This window comes from Lissotriton vulgaris, chromosome 9, assembly GCF_964263255.1.
Source record: "Lissotriton vulgaris chromosome 9, aLisVul1.2, whole genome shotgun sequence".
In the NCBI taxonomy this organism is placed as follows: Eukaryota; Metazoa; Chordata; class Amphibia; order Caudata; family Salamandridae; genus Lissotriton; species Lissotriton vulgaris.
The window spans coordinates 598721700-598748437 of record NC_141697.1 but is presented as its reverse complement, the minus strand read 5'-3'; the positions used below and the strand labels follow the sequence as shown (position 1 = coordinate 598748437).

General features: G+C 40.6%; 1 protein-coding gene across 2 annotated transcripts in view; it reads left to right on the top strand.

Moving 5' to 3' along the window:
• RTN1 (reticulon 1) overlaps positions 1-24836 on the top strand; it is a 648513-nt gene extending 623677 nt beyond the window's left edge. For both annotated transcript variants that reach the window (XM_086938209.1, XM_086938210.1), the window contains 5 exons: positions 4768-4906; positions 7090-7159; positions 21298-21344; positions 21442-21500; positions 23814-24836. In XM_086938209.1, the coding sequence (XP_086794335.1) occupies positions 4768-4906; positions 7090-7159; positions 21298-21344; positions 21442-21500; positions 23814-23856 (358 nt within the window). In that variant the 3' untranslated portion in view covers positions 23857-24836. The remainder of the gene's footprint in view (positions 1-4767; positions 4907-7089; positions 7160-21297; positions 21345-21441; positions 21501-23813) is intronic.
• The last annotated feature ends 1902 nt before the right edge of the window (positions 24837-26738 follow it).

The following is a 26738-nucleotide window of genomic DNA, read 5'->3' as shown; positions in this document are numbered from 1 at the left end:
GCACTCTATCTAGTGTTTGACCCCCTAATGTTGGTCACTTCAATCTGGTTAACTTGCACATGTACTTTATTTCACAGATTTATGGCAGTTCCAGCCAATAAGTTACATTTTTGATGGACAGCCCCATCAAACATGATGACCTTTGTCAAGCCTTTAACAAGTATTTGTATCTTCAAAAGAAAATTCCAAAGCAGTATTTTGTTTTTGAAAAGCAAAAATCAATGACACCCCTTCCCACATCATGGGGGTTTTCACCTATAGTGTGGGGATTGTAAAAATATTTTTTTACTGTCCCTTATGTCCACGTTTTTCATGGTGTAAAGGGGGAGTAAAAAATGCTATTAGGAGTTTTCACCCATGGTGTGGTGGTTGTATAAACAGTTTTACTGTCCCTTACATCAATGATTTTTTTGGCAGCAAGGGAGAGTATAAACTGGCCATTCGACCGTTCACTGTAAATCGGGTGAGCGGTTGAATGGACAACCCTTGAAAACCCATTACTTTGTCTGGCCGTCGGAGGAGTTTGTCACTTATGGAGATGGAGTAGTCTTCATTGCTAACCTACTAAAGGTCTGCCTGACTGTAAATCAGAGGGGGAGACCTTCAGGGCCTCATTTACAATATTATGCTGTAGGGCAGTGCCACAAGCTTTCCTGCTGCGCTATCCTACGGCAAAAGAAAAGGGCAGGAATGCACCATATCCATTAGATATAGTGCATTTCTGTCCTCTTTCCCTGCATTGGTGCTTAATTGACTGCCATACACCAACACGGGCACCCATGCACCATCGTGCAAGGGTGCCTGCATTGTAGGGATGATTTTTTGGTGCATGAAGGTGTATGGGTTTCCTCTTTCTGTGTATGCTGCAAAGGTGTAGGCTTTTGACCCATGCCCAGGTTTACAGCTAGTTGTAAATCTGGTAATATGTCTAATGCCAGGGGTGTTACGTGGGAACACCCACCGTAATGCCCATGGTTCGCCTCCCCATCGTAGTGTGAGGCAACACAGCAACTTATGCTTCTTTTCCTCAGTCCCTATGTACAAGGCCATGAAAAGCCACACAGGGTGGCTTTACGTGGCTTCGTTGAAATGGGTAAGCTCTGTGTGCCACCGGAACTTTACAAAAAGTGATGTTCCAGCTGCGCACAGGGCTTGTAAATAAACCCCTTGGTTTGGCTGAGATGCGGTATCCTCTCCACCAAACTCTAAATCAGCCCCTTAGTTCTTCCATAGTTAAGAGAACACCTGTTGGAAACATGAAACAGGGTGTCAAACTAGTGTTTTGGAAAAATGAAACAGGGTGTAAAAACTGGTGTTTAATGAACTAGAGGTTCAAAGAACCCCCTGGCCTTTTCTGATAAAAGATTTTGTGACCCTGGGTCTGTGAGGCCAATCCATGTGCCCCAAACTCAAGGTTCCCCAACGAGCAGAGCCTCTAGCTGCTGTGGGAAGGTGTGAAAAAAGTGCTGCAGGTATAATGTAATGTGACAAACTGGTCAGACTTTACTATCGCTTTGCACCAGGATTGAATCACTTTTGTAAGGCTGACCTATGCAAAGTGTTGTGGTGGTGTTTACATTCCAATGAAAATCAGAATTTGCGTTGAAAAGATCCCCAAAGTAGAATTATGCACTACTTTGTGTCAGGGGATTGTAGCATTAGGGGTACATGGGCGTTCAATGCATGCAATGGGTGTTACAGTGGGCATTTCACCGCTACACCCATTGCTTTATGTCGATGCCCCAGATTTACAAAGATCTGTAAATCTAATGCAGCGCCAAAAACTAACGCCATGCTACAGCAGGCGTTAGAATAGTGAAACGAGGAGAAATACTCTTATTTGTCCTCATTTTCTGATTTTTCGAAAGAGCCAAATTCTATGAATGATTGTTTATGTGCAAGAAGGTGTCCCTTCCTGCACATAAACAATAATTAAATAATGGCAATTTGCTACTTCTATGTGTGCTGCAGAATACAGCACACATAGAAAAAACAAAAATGAGGAGAAATAAAAGTATTTCATCTCGTTTCACCATTTTAACGCCTGTTGTTGCATGGCGTTAGTTTTTGGCGATGCCTCAGATATACATATAAACAATCATTCCCTGCAACACAGGCACCCATGCACTATAGTGCAAGGGTGCCTGCATTGACACTAGGCAGTTAATTTTAGCGCCAGTGCTAGGGAAAACACAGAGGTGCACCGTATTGTTGTAAATATGGCACATCCATGCCTTTTGGAAATGTCGGAGCGTGGCGCTGCTCCATGCTCTGACATGCCCTTATACATATGCCCATATGTTTTGATAGGTTTTCCAGTACAATGGGCATTCTAGTTTGCTACCTTTGCTTGATACCATAATGCTAGAGTGTTTGTGTTGGCACATAGCAGCCTAAAGTGCACTAGTGCAGTGAAAGAGAAAAACAGTGCCATGTCATACTAGATAATAGCGCTGTTCTGCTTTCTCACTTTCACACAGCTCTGTACAGAAACTTTTGGTTGCTGTGCTATATTGCATGAAAAGTTATTAAATCTGCCCCACTGTATTTTAAGCGGCTGGCTGGTTACATTATATTAAGGCTGATGGATATTTGTCGCCCAAAACTCCAAAGCGGTACATTTGGATGTCCTACAGTCTACATTTCCGGGTCTGTTTTAATCCATAGACAAACAAATCTTAACAAATTCATTTTGTGCCGTGTGTGTCCGTTTTTCATCAACTTTTTACAATCTAAGCAAAAGAATCTTGTTGTGGATTTTGCAGTAAGAATTAAGCAGTGTAATAGGATGGTAACTAACTGCATCAGTAGGTTTTGTATTTTCTTTTGGGAATAAAATAAACAAAACATCAGCTGTTGTCCATAAGACTTTACCATTCTCCCCAAATATTGCAAATATTTTTTCAAGTGTTTGTTTAGAGTGTGACTGAAGACCCCCACAAATATGATTGAGTAGAACATCTCGTTTATGAACGCTTTCTACTGGTGTGGGTTGTGGCCTTTTGAATCTCACTCATTGCCACTGGAGATTCAATAGTAGTAATATCTTCATCACTAAGTTTGGTCATATGTTAGAAATCGGTCAGTCTTATCTTGATCTATTTCTTCCTAATGGGTATAAAGATCCTCATAAGCATTTTTTAAGGCCTGAATAATTTTGTCATTTCGTGTGACTATTTAATTTCTTTTTTCTTAAGTACCACAGTATGTATAACATTACTTCTGTTTCTTCAAATAATTTGCTAGAATCCTTACTGTCTTGTTAGCATCACATATTTGTTTAAGTTTGTAATTTTTAATCAGTAGACCCACATTACGAGACATGATCTTAGTATATTAATGTTTATGCAATCTCAGTTTAGGATATAATTCAGAGTCATTTGACATAATTGTGAAAACTCAAGTTTCTTTATGTCTTTTTAAGAGGGCTGCATTAGCAGTTTTATTCTCAACTGCAGCTATAGAAATGCAATTACCCCAAATTGTAGCTTTTGTTGCATCCCATGTATTATATTAGCACTGAGGACTATTGCTATTGAATTCAAAGCAGTCTGTTATGCTTTCAAAGATCATTTTTCCACATGTTGGGGGCTTCTGAGAAATTCAATATACAACGTTCATGAATTTACCTGCAGTTTTTTGGGATACATTTTCAAGAATTAGCCCAATGGTAGAGTGATCTCAGAGAGGTTTTACTATGCCCTCCAAAACATAACATGGTAATCACCACAGGAGTATGACTGATGGAAAGAGGAGATAAAGGGAAATAACTGACCTGTTGGGTGTAGCATTCTGTACAGGTCTACTAGATTCAAATGTTTACATTTAACCAGTAAAGTCCTATATGCTTTTGATGACTTGGATTTTTATCTGTTTTTCTTATACAGCATAATGCCTAGAATTAGGTTAAAGTTGCAACTAAGTACCATTTTCTGATTCCCCTGCCAGAATGCCTGACTTTTTATCCTGAACACATCCCAAAAAAAAGAGTCTTGAGTAGGCACATTAATATCATTGCTAAGGAGTTCCCAGGCCCATCTCCCTTCAAAATCTCCTTCTATCTCAATAATTTCAGGTTCGCCTTTTTTCTATTCTTAAATAATCACACAATTATTTTTGTGTACAGCCTCCCTACTGAAAGACCTGTCTGTTAGAGATTCTAGTTTCCTGTAAAAGGGCCATGTCACCTTTTCTCTTTCCACTATAGTCTAATATATTTATTCGATTGTTCCAAATCCTTCACATTTAATGAGAAAATATTAAGCCTCACCATTAATAACTGAAGTATCAGCATTTATCTTCATAAACATTTGTTTCATGTGCTTGTTGTCCACTCAACTGTATTCCTGCATAGAAATAAGCCAATCTCTTCCAAATCCACAGCAAACGGTAAAGAGACTAATAAAAGCGAGAATAAGAAGAATGAAAAAAGAGGGGTGAAACAAAAATAGACTTGAGCCTACACAAGTCTATGCCACTATTTTGTTATTATGCAATCTAAATCAAGTACATTCCTATACACTATCAGTATATGTTTTGATCAGTTTCTTGTCATAGATCAATCTGAGTAAAATCCAGTTTATTGACATAAGTCAAACTACACTTATTGAACCACCTCAAAACACAGTGAGGTGGCTGATGTGAAATCTTTTTTATGTATTTATAGTAATTCAATACGTAAATGCAGTGATTGGCACTGTCAATATGAATAGGGGTGAATGCTGATTACTTTTTTGAACTTGCCCTGTGTTTGTTTTCATTTTACAGACCTTACCTGGAAATGGAAATTTCCCTTTCTCAGGACCAAATTCAAAAATACACACACTGCCTTCAGTTGTACATGAACAACACTGTCAAGGAGCTGAGGAGACTTTTTCTTGTTCAGGACCTGGTGGATTCCTTGAAGGTATGCTTGTTAAAACTTACTTTGATATCTTCAAACCCAGGGGATAAATAATGAGCTTTGTGACGCAGCACAATGCTGCAAGTCACCTTACTGCACTGCACTACTTGACAGGGAAAGGGCAGGAATGTGCCGTATTTACTGGAATATAGCGTATTCCTGACCTTTCCCATGCGTTGGTGCACAATGGGCTGCCTAGTGCCAATGCAGACACCCTTGCACCATGGTGCAAAGGTGCCTTCGTTGCATACAGGATTGTTTTTGTGGTGCAGGAAGTGGCACTTTCCTGCACAAAACAATCCTGGTAGGCTGCATACAGCACACATAGAAAGAGGAAGAAACCAGGAGAAATAGAGATTTTTCTCCTCGTTACACCTCCCCAGAAAAGGTGTAAGATGTTGACGCATCCCCAGGTTTACAAGTTCTTGTAAACCTGGGGATGCATTAAAATTCATGGGAGTTGCATGGGAACACACAATCAATGCCCATGGAGTGCCTTCCCAGGGCAGAGTAACACAACACAGCGATTTGCGCTGCTTTGCGTTACTCCAGATTTTTGTAGCCACTAAGGCCCACGCCAAGTGGTTTTCCTTGGCTCAAAAAATCCGCCTTGCATTGCATGGTGCAAGAACGATGCAAACAGCCTCATAAATAGGACTCTAATGTGTAAAAGACGCAAGAACAGTAAAACATGGTAACCCTTAATAACTTTAAAAACTAGGTAATCATGATGGAACACGTTAGATTGGTGATAGCACTTTCCATTCTTAGAGTCCTTTTGTTCCTTGATGGTCGCTAAAGGCATGCATAGATAAGTGACAACAACAATGGCAGCCTTACCTTTGTGTGTCCACATGATTTGTCCTTTACCTAAGACACCATGTGGAATCTTATAAATACTGGGCAGTCTTGAATGCCCTCGGTTGTTTTTTAGTGCTTTAACTGATGAAACAAATAAGATGTGTGGCAATTCATTCAGCAGGTGTAGTTTTTTTGTTGTTGTAAATGTCAGTGTTCTATATTGCTAGGGCTTCTAACCTATGGTAGACTGTGTATTCTGATGCCATTTGCTAGTGTTGGAAAAATGAATTGATATTGAACCACTCTGAGTCTAAGTCAGTGAAACACTACAACGTCTGTGCCTTTTTTGCTAGGCTAAATAGCTGTTGCTATTCTTACCATATTCAGCTCTCTCCATTTGGATTGGTCGGAGGTATAGCTGTGACAAGTTGTGTTCTGCCAGTGGTAGGGTAGGGAACTTGTGAATCTGGAGGCACCTGCAACAGCTGTCAGATTAGAGCTACTGAACAAAATCACATGAATGGAATAATTAAAAGCAAAGCGAATAAAGATAAATGCGCAACCAAAAACCATGAGGACAAAAGACACTTTGAGACAATAAAATTCCATAAATTACTATGACCATTAGGGCCGTATTATGAGTCTAGCAGGTCCGTGAACTCGCGGTGGGGGTCTCCTAACCTCCCTATTATAACTAGGGAGGTCGGGCCACCCTGGGACCATGACAACTGCCGCAACCGGCCTCGGGGTGGTCCCGAGGCCGCAATATACTTGTCAAGGCTGCTGAAGCCCCACCAAGCATATTAAGAGTTTCCTCACTGTCACAGTGAGGAAACAAAGGGCCCCCTAGTGCCTCACGCCATGTGGATGCACACAGAGGGGCATGATATGTGCCCCCCTGTGTGCATGCACACCAGTACCTGCATGGCATGGACTGCAGCACTCCATGCCGTGCAGGTACTGCCTTTGACGTTCCCATTGCGGTACCCATTTCATAGGCACCACCGTGGGAATGCCAAAGAACCGCCTGCCAGACCAGGAGAAAACTCCTGATCTGGCAGGCAGTTCCTTCACAGGTTTGGTGGTGCGGGACGGTCTCATAATAAGGCCCTAAATTTCTGAAATGAAATTTTATCAGCTTTGTTGTCCAATAACATAGATAAAAAAAGAATAAACAGATATGTTGGTTGCAATTCAATCCACCATTAATTAGGTACATCTTTAGCCAGCTTTACAGACCCTCCATAAAGGTATGGCATGAGTCATTTCCGTTGAGTGCCTAAACATCTTGGTAGATCCTTGTTTCACAAGTATATATGTTTAGTGTTGAAATAACCATGATGTAATCAGAGGAGTAAAACCTGATGTTCTTTTTTTTTCTTCAGTTTGCTGTACTAATGTGGCTGCTGACTTACGTTGGAGCGCTCTTCAATGGGCTGACGCTGTTGATCATGGGTAAATAGCACGTACTGTTCCTGCTGGGGAGTGGTTGCTTCTGAAAACAATTTTGAAAACAGGATTGCCTTCCCCCGAATGAAAAGTGTTAATTAAATGATTTTCAGTGTGTGATGTGCCACATTTCCCTAGAATTTACATATTCTAACCATTCATTGATTGTCTGTGTTTTGATGGTAGTTTTTTGTTGCTTGTTGAGGAAGAATAAAAACTAAAGAAAACACAGGTAGAAAGATGGAGTGGCTTTAGGGCGGTTCTAGAGGTGCAGCCACTCCTGGACGCTAAAGGGGGGGGATGCTGTGCTTACAAATAGCCTGTGGGTTTAAAAGCACCTGCTGCAGAGTTCATTGTTTGTGAAGCAGCTTTCAGGCAATAATGAAAATTAATATTCCTGCTGTAAAAGAGAGATTGGAGTTTTGTCAAGTGGCAGGTTTGATTCCTCATAAAGTAGCTCAGAGGGTTAATGTGCCTGCTGCACAGAACATGTACCATGCAGATCACAGTACTGAGTGTGACTGAATTATGAGAAGAACTATAAAAACTAAATGTATGTCAGGGAGGAGCTATGGAGAGATGAGAGGCACTGTGTGGTAGTGAGGGAAAGAGGGTAATTGGGGGGGCGGGCGCCAAAAAAAGATTGTTGCAGCAGACACCACGAGTGCTAAAGCCAGCCCTGGTGATAAGTAAGTGGTGCATTTTAAGTGTAGGTGGTTCCTTTGTGTGCTGCCTTTTGACCATTAGCATCTATTTTCCACCACTGCATATATTTCAGGAATCCCAGTGTACTATGCAATAGTGGTCAACTTAGGTTCAGGTTGGCCAGATTCAAGCCAGATTTGTATCATATTGATGTCGTATACACTCACATACATTGAATCTAAATGAAGCTTGTTTACACAGTGGTTAGTTGAACATCTGTCATGGATTAGGACTTGTGCTGGACTTTATCTGATATCAGCTCACCAGGGCACCTACCAGCCCAGTGTTTACCCACTGAAAAGATCTGTCACTGGATCACTGACTTTATATTGATCACAGAAATATTATGTCAAAAATATAATTTACAAAAATATAATTTCCTTATACTTATGAACGCAAGTACAGAAATATCAAAAAATGTATTGTGTTTTCCACTAATATTGTTAAAAACATACACAAACATTGTATATATATATATATATGTACTTTTAAATAGTAAATCTTACATATTTTAATGTATAACATTAATATAATGTAAATTAAATAAATGTAAGTTACACTTAATACTATATATAAATATATACTAAACATACACACTTAAATATTTATGGGTGTGTATGTGTTTTTGGAAAAAAAAAATATATATATATATATATATATTTTTTTTTAATCCAAGGTTGTCACCTATACAGCTGCTCGCTTCTGGGTGGGTGCTGCCACGTAGCAGCGGTGCACTGCAGAAATTTCTCCGAGACGGTCTGTAACAACAAAGTCTGGCGCACACTCTGGTTCGTAATATACCAACATTACTTTATTCTTGTCCCTTTGGCTAACAAACACGTTTCGGCCATAACGGCCTTCGTCAATGTCAACGTGACAAACATTTCATAAAATTTCAATACAAGTCAATTACTGCTTCTAAAAAGAATGGACTTACGAACAGTTACTATCGGCCTTGCATGTGGCGGCCATCTTGGAGAAGATAAAAGAACACGATTGTTCTATGTACACAATAAAAATTCAAATTCAATAAGTGGTTCTTCTCCATTATTCGGGCATGAAATAGCTGATTTGTGAATAATCAAGCCATGGATAGGCTCAAATCATTCTTAAAAACGGTTACAATTGACATTGTATGAGAGGATAAAAGAACATGATTGTTCTATGTACATAATAAATACTTCTGCCCATTTTTCAGACATGTAGGTAAATCATCTAGCCCCGAATGGGCTCAATCATATTATGACCTACAGCCCATATTATATATAATCCTAACATGTGTTTACATAACACTCAAAAAATGACCAGCAATCAAGCCCTGAACGGGCTCATGAAACTTGGCGGTTTAATTCCACATTATAATAGATCTTAGCAACTATCTGAGCCGTTCCTTTACATATCTCACAGTAAAAATCAGTAGTGAAGTGTACAATAAAAACATCATAAGAATAGATCCAGAAGTGTGGAAGATAAGTGAGATTAAAAAAATACATCAAGATAAACAATAAATCCTAATGTACTGTAAATGTACTTGGAAATTTGTTAGAAGAACGGGACAAAGGGAACCTGGAGCAATGAACGGTGGTCCATATATATATATATATTACCTACTGGCTATCGCCAGTAGGTATATATAGTTAGGATTAATTCCCTATGGGATTTCTGAAAATTCTATGTCTAATAACTTTGGCGTTTGTGGACGGAATCGGCTGAAATTTTCAGGAAAATGGCACATTTTGTTTCTGAGCAGCCCCTGAAAATTTGGTGGGGTTTCGTCAAGGGGGGGCTGAGAAAAAAGGGGGGTCCCAAAACGCGTTTTTTACATTGAGTTTTCCATAGGGCGGTTGGCCTCACTTTTAGCTCGAACGGCTGAATGGATTTGCACGAAACTTGGCAAAATTGTAGGGACTGGTAGCCCGATGTGCCTTTGCTAGGTCTCAATATATGTGCTTCAGTGGATTTTGAGAAATTAACGTTTAAATCAAGATATATATCTGTAACAGCGCTCCGGGCAGCGATCCGGTCCGCTTACTTTTCGCGTTTCGGAACTTTGCGCGCAGAAAGCTGATTGGCTCTCCGGTGTCTGTCAACATTCTAAACAGTCCGGAGCGGCCGCCATCTTGTCTCTCGGTAGGATCGAGAGAGAAGAGGTGAAAAACGAAGGGGGAATTTATTGAAAGGGTGCAAGGTATACCCCTCTTGACCCCCTAGGATTGTTGTTGGGGTTATTAAAGGGTCCCGTGGGGAAAATAAAAAAAAAATTATTTTTCACGGTAGAAGCGTTTCCCGGGCCGCGAACTGGGCCGCAAACTGGTAGCGAAACGGGAATTCGCCATTTTGTGCTTCGTTTTAATTGTTTAGAGACAAAAATTATCGCCGCACATCGGCCACAATGCATGAATATCGTTGAAAAGTCAGCGATATTCATGCATTATCCAGCAAATGCTCTTAGCCATGTTATCCACCTTCCATTGGATAACAGAAAGCTGATTGGCTCTCCGGTGTCTGTCAACATTCTAAACAGTCCGGAGCGGCCGCCATCTTATCTCTCGGTAGGATCGAGAGAGAAGAAGAGGTGAAAAACGAAGGGGGAATTTATTGAAAGGGGGCAAGGTATACCCCTCTTGACCCCCTAGGAATGTTGTTGGGGTTATTAAAGGGTCCCGTGGGGAAAATAAAAAAAAAATGATTTTTCACGGTAGAAGCGCTTCACGGGCCGCGAACTGGGCCGCAAACTGGTAGCGAAACGGGAATTCGCCATTTTGTGCTTCGTTTTAATTGTTTAGAGACAAAAATTATCGCCGCACATCGGCCACAATGCATGAATATTGTTGAAAAGTCAGCGATATTCATGCATTATCCAGCAAATGCTCTTAGCCATGTTATCCACCTTCCATTGGATAACAGAAAGCTGATTGGCTCTCCGGTGTCTGTCAACATTCTAAACAGTCCGGAGCGGCCGCCATCTTATCTCTCGGTAGGATCGAGAGAGAAGAAGAGGTGAAAAACGAAGGGGGAATTTATTGAAAGGGGGCAAGGTATACCCCTCTTGACCCCCTAGGAATGTTGTTGGGGTTATTAAAGGGTCCCGTGGGGAAAATAAAAAAAAAATGATTTTTCACGGTAGAAGCGCTTCACGGGCCGCGAACTGGGCCGCAAACTGGTAGCGAAACGGGAATTCGCCATTTTGTGCTTCGTTTTAATTGTTTAGAGACAAAAATTATCGCCGCACATCGGCCACAATGCATGAATATCGTTGAAAAGTCAGCGATATTCATGCATTATCCAGCAAATGCTCTTAGCCATGTTATCCACCTTCCATTGGATAACATGGCTAAAAACTGCTCTGTGCGTGAGCTTTTTTTTTTTTTTTTTTTTGCTGCGTGACGTTTGTTAACGTTCGATTCGATGGAAATCAGGAAGTGTTGAACACCATTTTGTCACTGCGAGTAAATATTTTGTTATAAATGAATTCTTATTGATAAACATTGTCTGCGCCATCTTGCGTTTTTGTCCAATGCCACAATTTTGTCGTGCACGGCAGCCATTTTAGATGCCTTGACCAGGGCCACTCTCTGCACGCCGCCGATTCTCAGCATGGCTCCCCACCCTCGCACGCATCTCCCCCACGCAATGGTCACCCCCGCTCTCTCTCTCATGCATGGGCCATATACTTCCCCCATCTGCGCTGCTCTTCTCTGAGAATCACACCCTGTGCCCGCTCGACACCTCCCTTTCACCCTATTCACTACCGCACCCTCTGACACTCCTCTTCCTCTGTGTCCGATTGTCCAGGCCGGACCTAGGCTATCACCTAGCCCTGCGGATGTAGTTTATGGCCCCAGCTGTAGAGTATCCAGACATGTCAACCCTCCCGATTCAGGTGTGAGACTACTGATTTCAGTGCTAGTCTTTCGCTTCCCGATTCCTGCAAGGAAAAACCCGGGGGCATATTTCCAACAACTAGCGGTAATTTTTGTCTCTAACTTGTTTAGAGACAATAATTATCGCCGCACTTCGGCGAATTTTATCGCACATAAACCTTGCTATTAGCAAGGTTTATCGCAAATGCGATAAAAAACGGCCGCAATGCATGAATATCGCTGAAAAGTCCGCGATATTCATGCATTAGTCAGCAAATGCTCTTAGCCATGTTATCCACTTCCCATTGAACAAGCGCATGGTCTTTTAGAGGTTTGTGAAGTACTCGGGGCGGCGGTGTGTGTGTGCCCTCTTTCAGGAGCGGGCGGGGGGGCAATGCCAGCAATTTGCAGGCCAGGCAGTGTTCAACACGTGCATCACCCTTTCTCTGCCTGCTATTGCGCTCCATGCTTCGGAAAGGTAAGAAAAAGAACGTGCATTTGAGTTTGAAATGTCCGATCTTGTAGCAGTACACTTGCAAAGCCCACACATGACAATAACCCGATTCAAGGCCCCATTCACCCGATTTTTAAAAAAAATATAGTACTCCAAGACAGTTACATTTTAAAACTTTATTAATATTTAAATATAACGAACGCAACAAAAACTGTAAATATATTTAACCATTTTTTGAAATTAACCAGAACTATAACGATAACAACAACAACAATAATATAACTTTTATGCCTAAATTACGCAAACATTTAGCTAATCTGCTAAAGGGGGGAGTCGCCATTTCTTTACAATAATCAATAATGAAAAATCCACATCAATAGGGTTGCCCGTTTTCTCGATGCAGCACTATAGTGCAATATACACAGCACCTGGGGTGTCAAGAGTGAACAGGTCTTTCTTTGTTCCTTAAGATGTTATCTCCGAGAATGCTGATGCATTGGTGTCTGTACACTTCTTTGTCAATTCTGTCAAGATGATAACTGCTTTATAAACAGACGATATCTTTGTTTAGTCATTAGTGTTAAGTGTGTCTGAAACTACAGTGCCCTTCTGTTTTTTTTTCTTCAGGCTCTACAGAGTTTTGTGTGTTGTTCTTTTGAGCGACAATTATTCCAGAGGTTTCAGGTTCACTTGTTTTGTTCTGCAGTGAGTTAACAGCTTTAGAGAGTTCATGTTTATTTGCTATGTCCTGCTGTTCGTCAACTGCTTCAGAGACGTCAGCCTCATTTTTTATGTTTCAGTAGATCCTGGACCTGCCCGGCCGCGCCCAAAATGGCGCCGGTGTAAATGGGACTCGTAACTGCTTGTTCTGTACTGGTTGCCCAACCTTGATATCACGAGATACATATGCAGTTTTGAAGCACATGGCGGAGGCTTGTCTGCTGTAGTGGGGCGCCCCTTTATCGTTTCAGTCGCCATTCCGCCCGCTTTTGCTACACTGTGCCTTTTCCGCCATTCAGCTGTTTAGCGCCCGCTCTTACGGCTACAGCGTCTCGCTCACCATGTAGTTGAGTTGCTCCCACTCTTGCGGTGCAGCGATAGGCGGCTGCCACAGGACTCTTAAAATGGCGGCCGGTTCTTCGGATTTGGGCCTGGTCCAGTAAAATGGCCCTGGGACACCTTGGAACTCGGACGCTTGTCTGCCAGGGCTTGGGTTCCATTCTCGAAAGCGTCCCCTCAGCCTTGAAGATTGTACAAAAGTCTTGGGGGCTGTCGACTCCCGCAGGCTTCCGGTGGGGAGCGGCTGCCATGATTGCTTGCGGAATGGCCACGACGGAGCTACGAGATGGTGGTGCTCTCATGGTGACGCCAGCTTCAGTCTGAAACATCCAGAAACAAGGTGGGGCTTTCATCGTTTGGGGAAAAAAAATGTTTTAATCCAATGAAAAGTGTTATTTTTAGGTCACATGACCTAGTCTTACATAATTAGGAAAAGAAAAGTAAAATGAACCAATGAAAAGTTTTATTAACAAGTCACATGACCTGTTATGCTTACGTTACGCGCTGCGCGGCGCGCTCTGGATCGTTTCCGGGAAGCTGCGCCTTGCGCACCGGAGCACTTCCGGGTGCGCTAACGCGTCGCGTCATATGACGCATTACGCGACAATGCAGGTGCAGAATATAGTCAAAATGTGTCCACCAACCAGCGGTCGGAATTCCACCGCTTTCAGCAGTCCAAAAAGTTCGGTCAAATCTTAAGAGCGGGAGCAACTCAACTACATGGTGAGCGAGACGTTGTAGTCGCAAGAGCGAGCGGTAAACAGCTGAATGGCGGAAGAGGCACATAGTACCAAAAGCGGGCGGAATGGTAACTAAAACAGTAAAGGGGCGCCCTACGACAGCGTGTCTTCAGGTGAAACGGATTGTGGGACAAGGTCCAGAATGAAAGATTCTTCAAAAGGGAAAAAATTCCGCCGGACCCCGGGAGCCGGCCGCCTATGCCGGGGGCGATCTCAGGCCTCACCAGGGCAACACGACTTGGGGAGGGGGCAGGAGCCAAGCGCCCCCTCTCAGTCCGCACCATCTCACCGCCCCTCGGGGGCCTCCGTCAAGCGGTTTAGGGAGGCACCGTATCACATTGTTTTCCAATGCAGTCAGGTCCACAAATGGACCCCACTTACTTTGAATAGTGAAGCTGCAGCAGGTGCAAATAAGGTTTAAACAGTGTTACAAGAGCTGCTTAGAACTCTGAAGTATGGCACTCAACAACCAGGACTTATGCCATTTATGTAAGGCAGTGACATGGAAGCAACTCAGGGACAAAAAGCATGAACGAACATTCACGTATGAAAATCTTATTTGGAGAAGGGGTAGAATCCAAACGCCCCCTGCCAGTTAGCGCCACTACACCGTATGTGGAAAATCTGAAGCCATCATTCTACAAACTCTCAACGCTTGTTATCAGTGCATGACTTTCATGCTCGATCGATTGAGCTAGCCGGATCGGGCAATAAAAAGTATAAAATAGTTATGTAAATAGTTATTTAATAAAATGTTTTACTCTGTTTCTTTGGTGGTGTGTTGTGTATATTTATAATATTTGCATAGGGTTTGCCGTTATTTTGGGCGGTGTGGGTGGCGGAGTCGAGCTGTTTTGCAGCCCTCATGGTGTGGAGCTCAATTCATTTCACTATTTTCGTATTTCTCATGAAGGGTTATTCCTAATGTTTGTATTTTACCGAGGTTAAAAAGAGATCGAATTAGTGGTCTACTGATTTTGCTCGATTACTTTTCTTTTTTTACACGATTTTTCACTATCTGCAAAGACTAAACAGAGTATTGCGACTTTGTGCTTGTTTGTAAATAGAGAATGATCCAAAGAGAACCAATTGTAAAACAGTAAATGCTTGGATAATAATTAATCAAATGGAGAGACAAGCAGGTACGACGGATTACAACAGGGGTAAAGGTCTGAGTTAACTACCGTTCACTATCTGCAAAGAGAGAGTACTACTAAGAGAAAAGAGGGGAGTGGGGGGGGGGCAGCGTTCAAAGCACATCAGCGTGCATAAACACGAAAACGTTTTTACCTATCACGTACTTGACATTTGACAGCTTTTGATATTTGTTATTAAAAAACCATTGAAATTCACAGAAAAAACCATAGGTTATACTCCATATATAGTTAGGAATTTGCATTTACAAAACCTTGAAAATTCAATGAAAAAAACATTGGTTTTAGGCCATATATAGTTAGGGATTTGCATTTAGAAAACCATATTTTACTCGCATAAAACCATTGAAATTCCATATATAGTTAGATGCGCTAACTATATATCGCGCACCCGCAATCCACTGCTGATGATGTCACATATTACATCATTCATGACATGGTTAGTGACATCACTGATGACATCACTGATGACATCTCAAATGACATCACTGATGACATCACTGATAACATCTCATTTGACATGACTGATCACATCACTGATGATATCATTCATGTGATAATACCATGAACCTCTTCAGACTCTAATATAACCTTAGATACAATCAGTGTAAACAGAAATGAAATGAAATGAAAAATTCCACTTATATAGCGCATAACTGCCCGGAGGCCTCCATGGAGTTACTCACACACCTAGTCAGTTATGCCAAAAATCAATCACACCTCCATTTTCTCAACTATAGAGTTATACACACCTTACTTATTCAAACATATACTAACACATATTTACTTTACTCTCTTATACAATCTCTGATACATGTTCACAATGATCCATACAGCCACTCACACATTCACTAGCTCTTATGCACAGTTATTTATAGATGTCAACTCTCACATGTACTGTGTTTTACATATGTACTTAATTTGACATTTAGCACTGAGATATCCATTCACTCAGTAATACACTCATGCACAGTCAACCGCCCATACAGCTGTTTCCACATGCAGTTTTGAATCTATACATATAGTGAATCAACTACTCACACATCTATGTACAGAGTCACACACCTCCCAGCCACCCATACACACACACTCAGTTTCCCATACAAATACTTGGACAACCAATCAATAACCCATACAGTTACTCATATAGCTACTGATCAACATATGCAGCAGTTTGTAGAACAACAGATATAATGATGCACAAATTAAAACAGTTTAGTCACTAACCCATGCACTCAGTGAGACACATTTAATCACTCACTCATACAGTCAGTCTTGCACCTACTAAATCCTTCATCCAGACACTTATACATCCACTCATTCTTCAATATGTAAAACATATTTTAACTTTACAGAAACATAGAGTCACTGGATGTTGTAATCAGTGATGTCATCAGTGATGTCATTTGAGATGTCATCAGTGATGTCATCAGTGATGTCACTAACCATGTCATGAATGATGTAATATGTGACATCATCAGCAGTGGATTGCGGGTGCGCGATATATAGTTAGCGCATCTAACTATATATGGAATTTCAATGGTTTTATGCGAGTAAAATATGGTTTTCTAAATGCAAATCCCTAACTATATATGGCCTAAAACCAATGGTTTTTTCATTGAATTTTCAAGGTTTTGTAAATGCAAATTCCTAACTATATATGGAGTATAACCTATGGTTTTTTCTGTGAATATATATATATATGTATATATATATATATATATACAGCACGTGACTCCTCTGGATCTCTCGGTGTTTCAGCAACCACGCAGCACACCAGCAAACAGGAAGGAGACGGACCACAGCACATCAGCAGAGTTGTTTTTTATTGAACAACAGAAAGCAGCTACGCGTTTCTGGCAAGATGTGCCCTTGTTCACGCTGCAACTAGTACATCGAACTCAATGCTTTTTTATATGCTAATTACACATAGTGACCAACCCCTCACAGTGACATAGTGAGTCATGTGACTTCATAGAAATAAACAACATACTTCCACAGTACAGTGACAGTGTATCCAATGGAACATTACCAAAAAGGACGGAAAAACATCACTGGTTAAATCCAGATATTGATATACATGAATCATAGATTCTCACCGGTTAAATCCACCTATGACACTCATGTATCTCATAAAGCCTATGTATAATAGAAATAAAATCCCTTACTTAAAGAGCAGATAAACATCTACTTCACAATAAACAATAACAGGGAAATTCTAATATCTACAATTCATGCTTATGGGTATATCCGTCTATGTACCAGCGGTCGTATGATAAAAGTGCTAAGTGAGTAAAGTGCAACATTTGTAAAAAGTGCATGAGAAAAGAAAGCTAAACCAGCTAAAGTGCAATACCAGTCATTATATCTAGTACGATAAGCAAATATATATTCACAGATGGATAGATGGTGGGTTATTGAATACCCTATCATGTCATGTGTATATTTCACGTACTTTAATAATAATAAATAGTATAAATAGTTAAAAAGGAAGGAACCTAGAACACTAAACCAAACCTGGGTTTATGATAATCACATGTCGATGTATAATAACCTTTCAATTTCATAGGCCTATATATATACAATTCTAAATCTCATATTTACAACCCACATTAATTTACATATGCTTATTTACAAAGTTCACCTCCATAGTCCCATTAACTAATCATATATGTACAAGAGTAGAAAAATAGGAAAATAGAAAAATAGAAAAACAGTAGCAAAACAGTATCAAAACCCTATTAACGTTTCTGAAAAAGGGAAAAGTAGAAAATTACAAAAGTACAAAGCTCTTCATATATATACATATGTATAAATGTATACACAATGGATCAATATATACACATAAATACATACATACAAAAATTTAAACAATTCATCACGGATTCTAATCATTCCAAATTTTCAGACCAGTAGAAAAGGTTATACAGCCATATATATATATATATATATATATATATATATATATATATATATATATATATATATATATATATATATATATATATATATATATATATATATATATATATATATATATATATATATATATATATATATATATATATATATATATATATATATACAATTGATCATTATGAATATATAGTCCTAAGATATAAAGGGTATATTCGCGATTTATGTCAATATATTGTCATATTACTATGCATCTTAAAGAACAGTACTCTTGATCATGGTGTTTCTTTATACCTTAACCTACATGGACCCATGGTTCCTCTTCACAATTGAGTCCATGTGGGGCGATGGTTCGAAGTTCCACTATATAGTTAGACTCCAGCTGTCTCCAGGGCCGGACTGGCCATAGCGCGCACCGGGCAATCCCCCGGTGCGCCGCACGGGTGGGGCCGGTTTTGGGCCTCTGGGGGCCGTTTTTGTTACAGGGCCTTTTTGCAGCATAGCTGCAAAATCGGTCCTGTACCAAAATCGGCCGAAAACCGGCCCCGGCAAAAAGCTCGGCGGCACCTCCAACCCCCCCTGAGTGGGGAGGGGAGGCAGGCCGAGCACTTTGCCAGGGCCGGTTGTGGTTCCCTGGCTGTCTCAGTATTCTTATTCTGTCATCTCCTCTCTTCATGGGGGACACTTGATCAATACAAAAAATATTTAGCAGTTGGCTATTGTTTTTATGATATTCTGCAAAATGCCTTGCAACAGGATAGCTACTGTCTTTTTTAGTTATAGCACACATGTGCTCCAAAATTCTCCTTGTACCGTAGGTTGCTCAGACAATAGACAGTGAAATCTGAATTACAATTTAACAATTTTGCAATATGTTTCGTCTGATCCCTGCCGGAACTCTTTTACTCATTTAACTGCAATAAATAAATGTAACACAATTAATAATCAATTAAATATTAACTAATAATTTCATAATTCATTAATTCATTAATAATTAACTTCCCACTCTATATCCCTACACATCCAGAAGCATGCACTTAATATATAACTTAAAAAATACAATTATTACACTATCTAAATGAATACTAAGAAATTAAATAATTAATAATACATTGATAAATAATTATAATTAATTACTACTTAATGAACTTCCCACTCTACACCCCTATAACCCCAACAGCCTGCACCTGATATATAACTTAAACAATTATTACACAGTTTGTATATTTATGGATCCCTTAAATAATTAATACATTGTTAATTATTACATAATTAAATTCTTGCCTCATACCCCTATAAACCCAGAAACCCGCACCTAATATATAACTAAAAGTAAAATTATTACACAATTTTCAAATGTATTAATCATTGTATTATTTAATAACCCACTACGACAATATAAATTACTATTAGCAATTAAAATAAAAACTTATAAAAAAACGTACAATTACAAGCTAAGGGGCTATTATGATGGCGGGCAGATCGCCACCGCCGAGCCAGCGGTGGCGATCCTCCAGCCATTTGTACCTGATTTACCACCCGCTATATTAGTGTGGCGGGGATTATTGCGGGGACGGAAAGATGTCTGCCACTTTTCCGGATGCGGATCTGGGGCATAATATGGTGCCGGTGCCAGCAGGCACCGCCATCCATATTATGATATGCAAATATAAAGGCCTTTCCACAGCGGTGATGCTGCCATGGACAGGCCGTCGGAAATTGCTTTGGGGGCCCATTACGGGCCCCCGTGGCATGGGGGGCTGCACTTGGAGGGTACCTATGGTACCCCCTTACATTGTCATACACAAGGTGACAGGCACCGTGTGCCAGTCACCTTGTGTATGGCAATGCAAACCATGCACTTTTAACATTGCAGATGGAGCTGCAACCAGCAACACCATCTGCAATGTTAAAGGCCAGAATGCTCCCGCCAGTGTGTCGGGCGCATCCTAATTCGTCTCATGGGACTGCCACACCTCTGGCGGTCCGTTCCTATTTTCTGTTACGGTGTCGCCATCGTAATGTGGCCCTATATTTCAAAATATTACTAACAATTTTACAAACAGTAACAACACATAAAACTAATATATGAAGTAACACAAAAATATTTAAAAAACGATTTTTTTTGCAACTATATCATTGAAAACAATATTACCTAAAATAATATTATTGAAAACGATATTACTTACCTGGAGAATCGATATTCTTTATGCTATTTCCGCATCACAATATTACTGTCACAATATTTTTTCCTGTCATTTCTGCACCTTGATATTTCTAATCCTATATTTTTTCAAACTCCCCGTCACTATGTATTTAGCTCTGAAACATCATTCACTGCCTCATACGTTGTTTCCAAGGATAATTCCTCTAGATGCACTAGTTAGCCTTGGGCTGACCATTTCACCAAATGCTTTGAACCTGTTTAGAGCTAAGGTACTATTCTATTTCAGATGCAAACTACTGTTTTTGCCAGAAACTATATTCACAGTTAGGTGGTATTTGCCCTTACTGTAATTGCACATGTACAACATGCCCATGTGCAAATTACATTTGTTGTACAATTTGCCAACAGATTTTTGGGTCATAAAAGCTGGGGAGAATTCTATTGGCAAACATCGGTAAATTCAGAAATAGGTACCCTGTAACACAATACTTGGTGCAGAAATTGAAATTCCTTGTTATCTGCCAACATGATCTTGTCAGGTTTTATCTGCTGTACAGTTGCAAGCAAGTGGTGCGGGGTATCTAATATGTACATGAGCAAATAGCATATGTGCCATTAGCGCGTGGGTAAATGCAGCCTAAATTGGAATCCGGTGTCAAGGGCAAAAAGAAATAATGTGAACCCAATATTTGGAACAATGCCTTGGTGTACTAAGACCAACTTCAGCCACATTCATGTCTGTTAAGTAGCACCTACTTGTCCACAGACCCCAGGTCCTATGAAACATCTTTGGCAGGTAGTCCTTTCAGGTCCAGCCTTATTACACCCCATGCCTACATGTTCTTTCATCCCTCGACAAAAGCATTTGTGGAAAGCAAACTTTGTTATGAGTAGGATTCCCAATAATGCCAGGCAGGCATGACCAAGTTAGTATATCTTGCTCATTTGCTTACCTAAAATGGGCAATGTGAGCAGCTGTAGTTACTTGGGTACACTGGAAAGTTGTGTTAGTGGTCTGTTTTGGACATTGACAAAGAAACTTAGTGTCTGGAAATGCTGATTCTGTGATCTTTGTATTCCTTACAGCTGTGATCTCCATGTTTTCTCTGCCTGCTGTATACGATAAGTATCAGGTGAGTCGAGACAGCTAATAACTATCAAATGTGCTGTTGAACTTGTCTACATTTATTAATCATTACTAACTCTCTCTTATTATATTTGGCTATTTAGCCTCAGATTGACCAGTACGTCGGGCTCATGAAGACCCACGTAAATGCAGTTGTGACAAAGTAAGTCAGATGTTGTGGTGTATGTGCTATTATTTTTGAAACATAACGCCTTGCCCCTGTGGCTGGGCACTCACTCTTCTTTTACTCAGGTCTGACCAAATGCCCTAAGTCTTTTCCACCTTCAGAAATTGCACTCTTGTCTAGTGCTTAATTTAGACAAAACACATGTGCAGGAGCCCAAAGTTTTTTTTAGGGGTTACATAAAAAAGGTGCAGCCCTGTTACCCAGAACCTGGGGTCAATAAATAACGAAACAGCTGCATTGGTTCAGGGCTATGTAGTGCAAAACAACAAAGCAATTCATACTGTTTTATATGAATGAAACAGTTGGATTTAAACACAGCCAAAAGAAGAAAATAATAAAAAGGCGCTAATAACAAATATTTAAAAAGTGTTTGTTATTATAATGGTTCATAAAATACAAATAATAAAAAATTATAATATACAATACACAAGTGGTGCTCCCAAAGTTGCACAATACAATGTGACTGCAAATACAGTATACGGTATTAACAGAAAAACAATGGCCGAGGGGAAGTTCTAAACAAAAAGGATCCAACAAATAACAGGAACATGAACGCAATGTATCCTTCCTCTTTGATTTTTGCCAAAGGAATGTGTGGAAGGCGTTTCGACCATATTGATTCATTGGGTCATCATCAGGACATGGGACAAAAGTTCGGAGCAACCAACAGATTGAATGTGAACAATCTGAATTGCCAATATCCCAAACAAGAAATTCTCCAGGGTAAATGATACATAACAGTGGTCCCAAACAATAAAATTGTAATCACATAAATTCACTGGAGGGGACCTATGCATAACTCGTCGGGCTCCAAGCTCAAAAATACTTCTGCTGCCGAATGAACCCAACAAAACGGTTGTGTCACTCTCCAACCAATTAGTCATAGAGTGACACAAGCACTTTGCAACTTTGTGAGCACCACTTGTATATAGTATATTACAATTTTGTATTATGTGCCTTTTATGAACATTTGTAATAACAAATGCATTTTGAATATTTGTTATGGGTGCCCTCTCATTATTTCCTTCTTTTTTTGTGGTTAAATCCAACTGTTTCATTCATGTAAAACAGTATTGCTTTGTTTTACACTAAATAATCCCTGAACCATTGTAGATGTTACAAAGTTTTTCTTAGAGCAGGTCACTGGGGTTGCTAAATGCCAGTCTTGACGAATACCAACCTACTCAAGTCTTCATTCTGCCTCATGCCTCTTGCTTTCACTACCTACATACCAGTGCTTAATTTGTTTAGTAAAACATAAGAGCAGGGGCCCAAAAATGTTCTCACGGGCTGCCAGTACCACTTGTGGTTGCCAAGGTTGCTGAATACCATGGTTGCCTAGACTTGATTTCACTTCAATCCCCTATATTCCACTACCCTACACTTCCTATCTCTTTATCTCCCTCTTCAAGGTTCTTTTCATCCCTGCTTTCACTTATTGCTGCTTTCCTTTGTTTATCTTGCTTGTTCTTGTACCATGTTCTGCCTCCATCATCCTTGTTCTGGGTCAAAGTTTGGTGATGAAAAATAAGTTCCAGTTCACAAAAATGAATGTGAGTGTCCACCCCATACGACCATCGGTACAATTTAGACACTATCAAAGACTACTTGTTAAATATCTCAAAACATGATTTTTGTGATCTGAAAGTTTCATTTACAGCACTGTTTGTATTGGACTATGCTTCTAGTGAATGCAAGACTTCTGTTCCTGCACCCATGAGATGCATTTTTTTCCATTTTTGGATTGGGGCTCTCTGAACGTATGTATTAGACATAAACCCCACCTAGAGAATGAAGAGATTGGCAGCAGTCAGTCCCCATTGCCCCAATCTGAGGAGGCCGAACCCACAACGGTCTTGCGCTGCTCGCTTGACCATGTTGAAGAACAAGGTCAGCTCATCAGGGGTGCTTAGCCTAAATTCTCCTGTTACTGACCAACACCCAGGATGGTAAAATGTTCAGATAAGTACCACTCTCCCTACATGATTACTTAAATGGAAAAAAGCAAGCTATGTGGTGGTGCTAATAATCTCAACCCATTCACAACCAAACTTGTGGTTCATTATTAGCATTACTGAATATAAATGTATCTTTGCACTGGGACTGGGGAAGCCAGAGGCCCAATGATAGTGACCATAAGATTTTTCTTTAAGCTTTCATTACAAAGCTGTCAAGCATAGCATTTTCACCCAAACTTAGGTCAGTGCACCCATGGAGTTGTAATCCACAATAAAATGATTGCAATGAATGGTTAGTATAGCACCTCTAAATTCTTCTTTTATTTTTTAGAATCCAAGCAAAAATTCCTGGCACCAAAAGAAAGGCAGAGTAAACGGAACATCAAGAAATCCGACTGTTAAAAAACTTGGGGTGGCCGGAGTGGAGACAGCATTGCCCTTATACATCATCTCAGTTTTCCTGTACCATTTTTTCAACACCATAGTCTTAACACCACATATAGGCGGAAGCAGCTCTTTTTATGCTGTCTCTCGCCTCTTAGGACCACTCCTGTATACTGACTGGGAACGGTGTTCTAGAGGTAGGGAGGTTTCTGTTGCTTTTTAAGTGCATGATGCTGGAAGCCTCATTAAATATTTAACTTTTGTTTGTGTTGTCCTCTTTAATCTTGGCAGTGCTTTTAAAATGTGACATGTGGCTAGGGCTTTATGCTGAGTGCACCGACGCAATAGTTACAAATTGCTTCTATGTCACTGGATTGCTGGATGGGTTTTTCTCTCTTAACTCTATGGAATTGTTGACTAATGTTTTGGTGTTTCTTAACCACAAAACGTGAACACAGTGTACGGTACTTCTGCAGTAGTGATCAGTTTTGTATCAATAAAGATCCAGTGGTCTTGATGTAAACAATCGACTAGCTGGTGATAAATGTCTGGTATTTAGAGTTTCAGCTTGTTAAGTGTATTACAATTAGTATTACATTCTCTGTACCTCTTGACAACTTAATTACGAACTCTGAATATTTGCACTTCTCATGTACTTCGTACCGAATGCAGAAATTAATGTGATTAAATGTACACGGCTTTCTGTCTGCTCGCATTGACAGATAACAATTAACCCAAATAAATGTACACTCTTGCAAGCACCCAGTATATGAAAGTGGAAATGGACAATTTGCCTATTGGCCTTTAGGCTCTGTATCTTTTTTTGGTCCCTGCACAATTTATCCAGCAAAGAATGACACAGGAAAAAACGATTGTATTTTTTATTTATTTTTTTCGTTTTGCAGTCACGTATCTCAATGTGTATTTGAGTAAAGAATGAAAATGAAATAAACTTTTTAGTGCCACAGAACGTTGTCTTTTGTGTTAGTTTCTAAACTGCATTTAACATCTAATAAGAAGTGTAAGTGGAAGTCTTTATGGATAACCGGACTTTTTTATGTTTTCTGCATTTACTAATGCATTACTGCATTTACTCATTTTTATTCGGAACTGTGCAAGGCCCAAAGTGTGGGCGAAGTCCCATGGTGACTGACAGGTTATTCAAGTTGGGAAAAGTTAGTTAAAGGTTCTGGAGAAGAGCCGGGTCTTCAATTGCTTCCTCCAGAGGTGAGGGGCATCTCTGGGGTTTTTGAGGTAAGTCCACCCAGAAAGTTGCTTCGCACACATCAAATCGTGCGCATGTGAATGACAGAGGTAATCTGTACAGCACAAGTGTAATTCACCGCATGTTGGGGGCAATTGTGGTTGGGGTTAAAATCTATCTGATCTTGGTATAACTAGAGCATTTTAAAGGAATATTGTAATTGTTCCAAGTTTTGATATTTCAGCTGATCTAGTTGACGACTGGGAAAAGTTAATGCCTAGGTATTCATGAGTGCAGGACTAAGGCTACACACTTTATAGCAAATTGTTTGAAATGTATTAGCATTCAGTTTACCTGCATTAGTATATTGTTAGGGTATGCCCTACTATTTCACATGCTTATGTCAAATGACTATAGTATTGCATCCCCTACTTCGAACGGTCCCCTACTCTGCCACGTAAGTATAAGAAAGGATAGTAGGTGTACACAATTGTTAATGGGGTTAGTTAGATGATGTTGCGTAAAGATAGTAACTATTTTCTTAAAATTATGATGTCGTGGTGGTCAGTGTCCTGGTAGCGATATTATTGTAGGCCGCCGTTAATAATCTTGATATACTGTCATACAATCATTGTAAGCACCTTGCTGATGCTTCAGTCACCTTCATCGCCTCTCTTAGTCATACATAAACAAGACGATATTGTCTGTATTTAGACAGTATCATCCACAAGCCTACCCACTTAACTCTGTCGAATGCTTCACCTGAAGCCAACAATATCCAGCCTACTGGGAGCCCAAGCAACTGTGGAAAATCAAGCAAAGGTATGACAAGATTGCTCTGCCCTGCTGTAGAGCACTCACAGACAAACATATGTTGCACTTCAGAACATAGAATATGTCAATTAGAAGATTTCTAGGTTGGCTAGTAGCTAGCTGTAAACACTCTTTTTTCCTTTTAGATGGGATATAGCCCTTATAGTTGGGCGCAGAGATTTGTATTTATTTCTGTTTCACAAGAAAGTCATGTTATATTTAGGCAAAGATTTGAGGATAATTTTAGGTTTAGTTACCCACTTAATGTGGGGTTTTTTGTAACAGAGGGGGCTACACAACTGGCAATCCTTTCAAATATCACTGCAGGTAGCCCATCCCTCCCTGCAGCTCCATGCCTATTGTTCGACTCCTCACAAATCCTTTGCTGACTGCCACACCTGCACTCCGCTATAGACGCCCACCAACCTTTGGGGTCAAGACACTCTGCTGCTCCAGTGCCCGAACGGCCGCCCGCAATCCCGCTCACGGTCTCCTCCCGCCGCCGCAGCTCTCCAACAGCCGAGCGCGGCCGCAGTGGGGGGGAGATCAAAGGAGGACCACAACACCCAGGGGCCTCAGCGTCCGGAAGCCGCGAATACCGGCGCCAGGAGGCGCATAAATTACAGGGCAGCCCCCGCGTCGCGGGACGGCGCGCGGGCGTGCGCCGGGCTAAGCCCGGGCAAAGGGCGGGCCCTCTACGGCCCTCATCGGCCAGAAGAGGCTGGGCTGGGCCCGAGGACTTGGACCTTTTTCGAAGTAAGTAGGGATCTATCTACCAACCTAGTCCGCCATTGTTTTCATTGCATGATGGCCACAGCTGCTACCAGCCCTGCTATCTCTGGATTGGATAAAAAC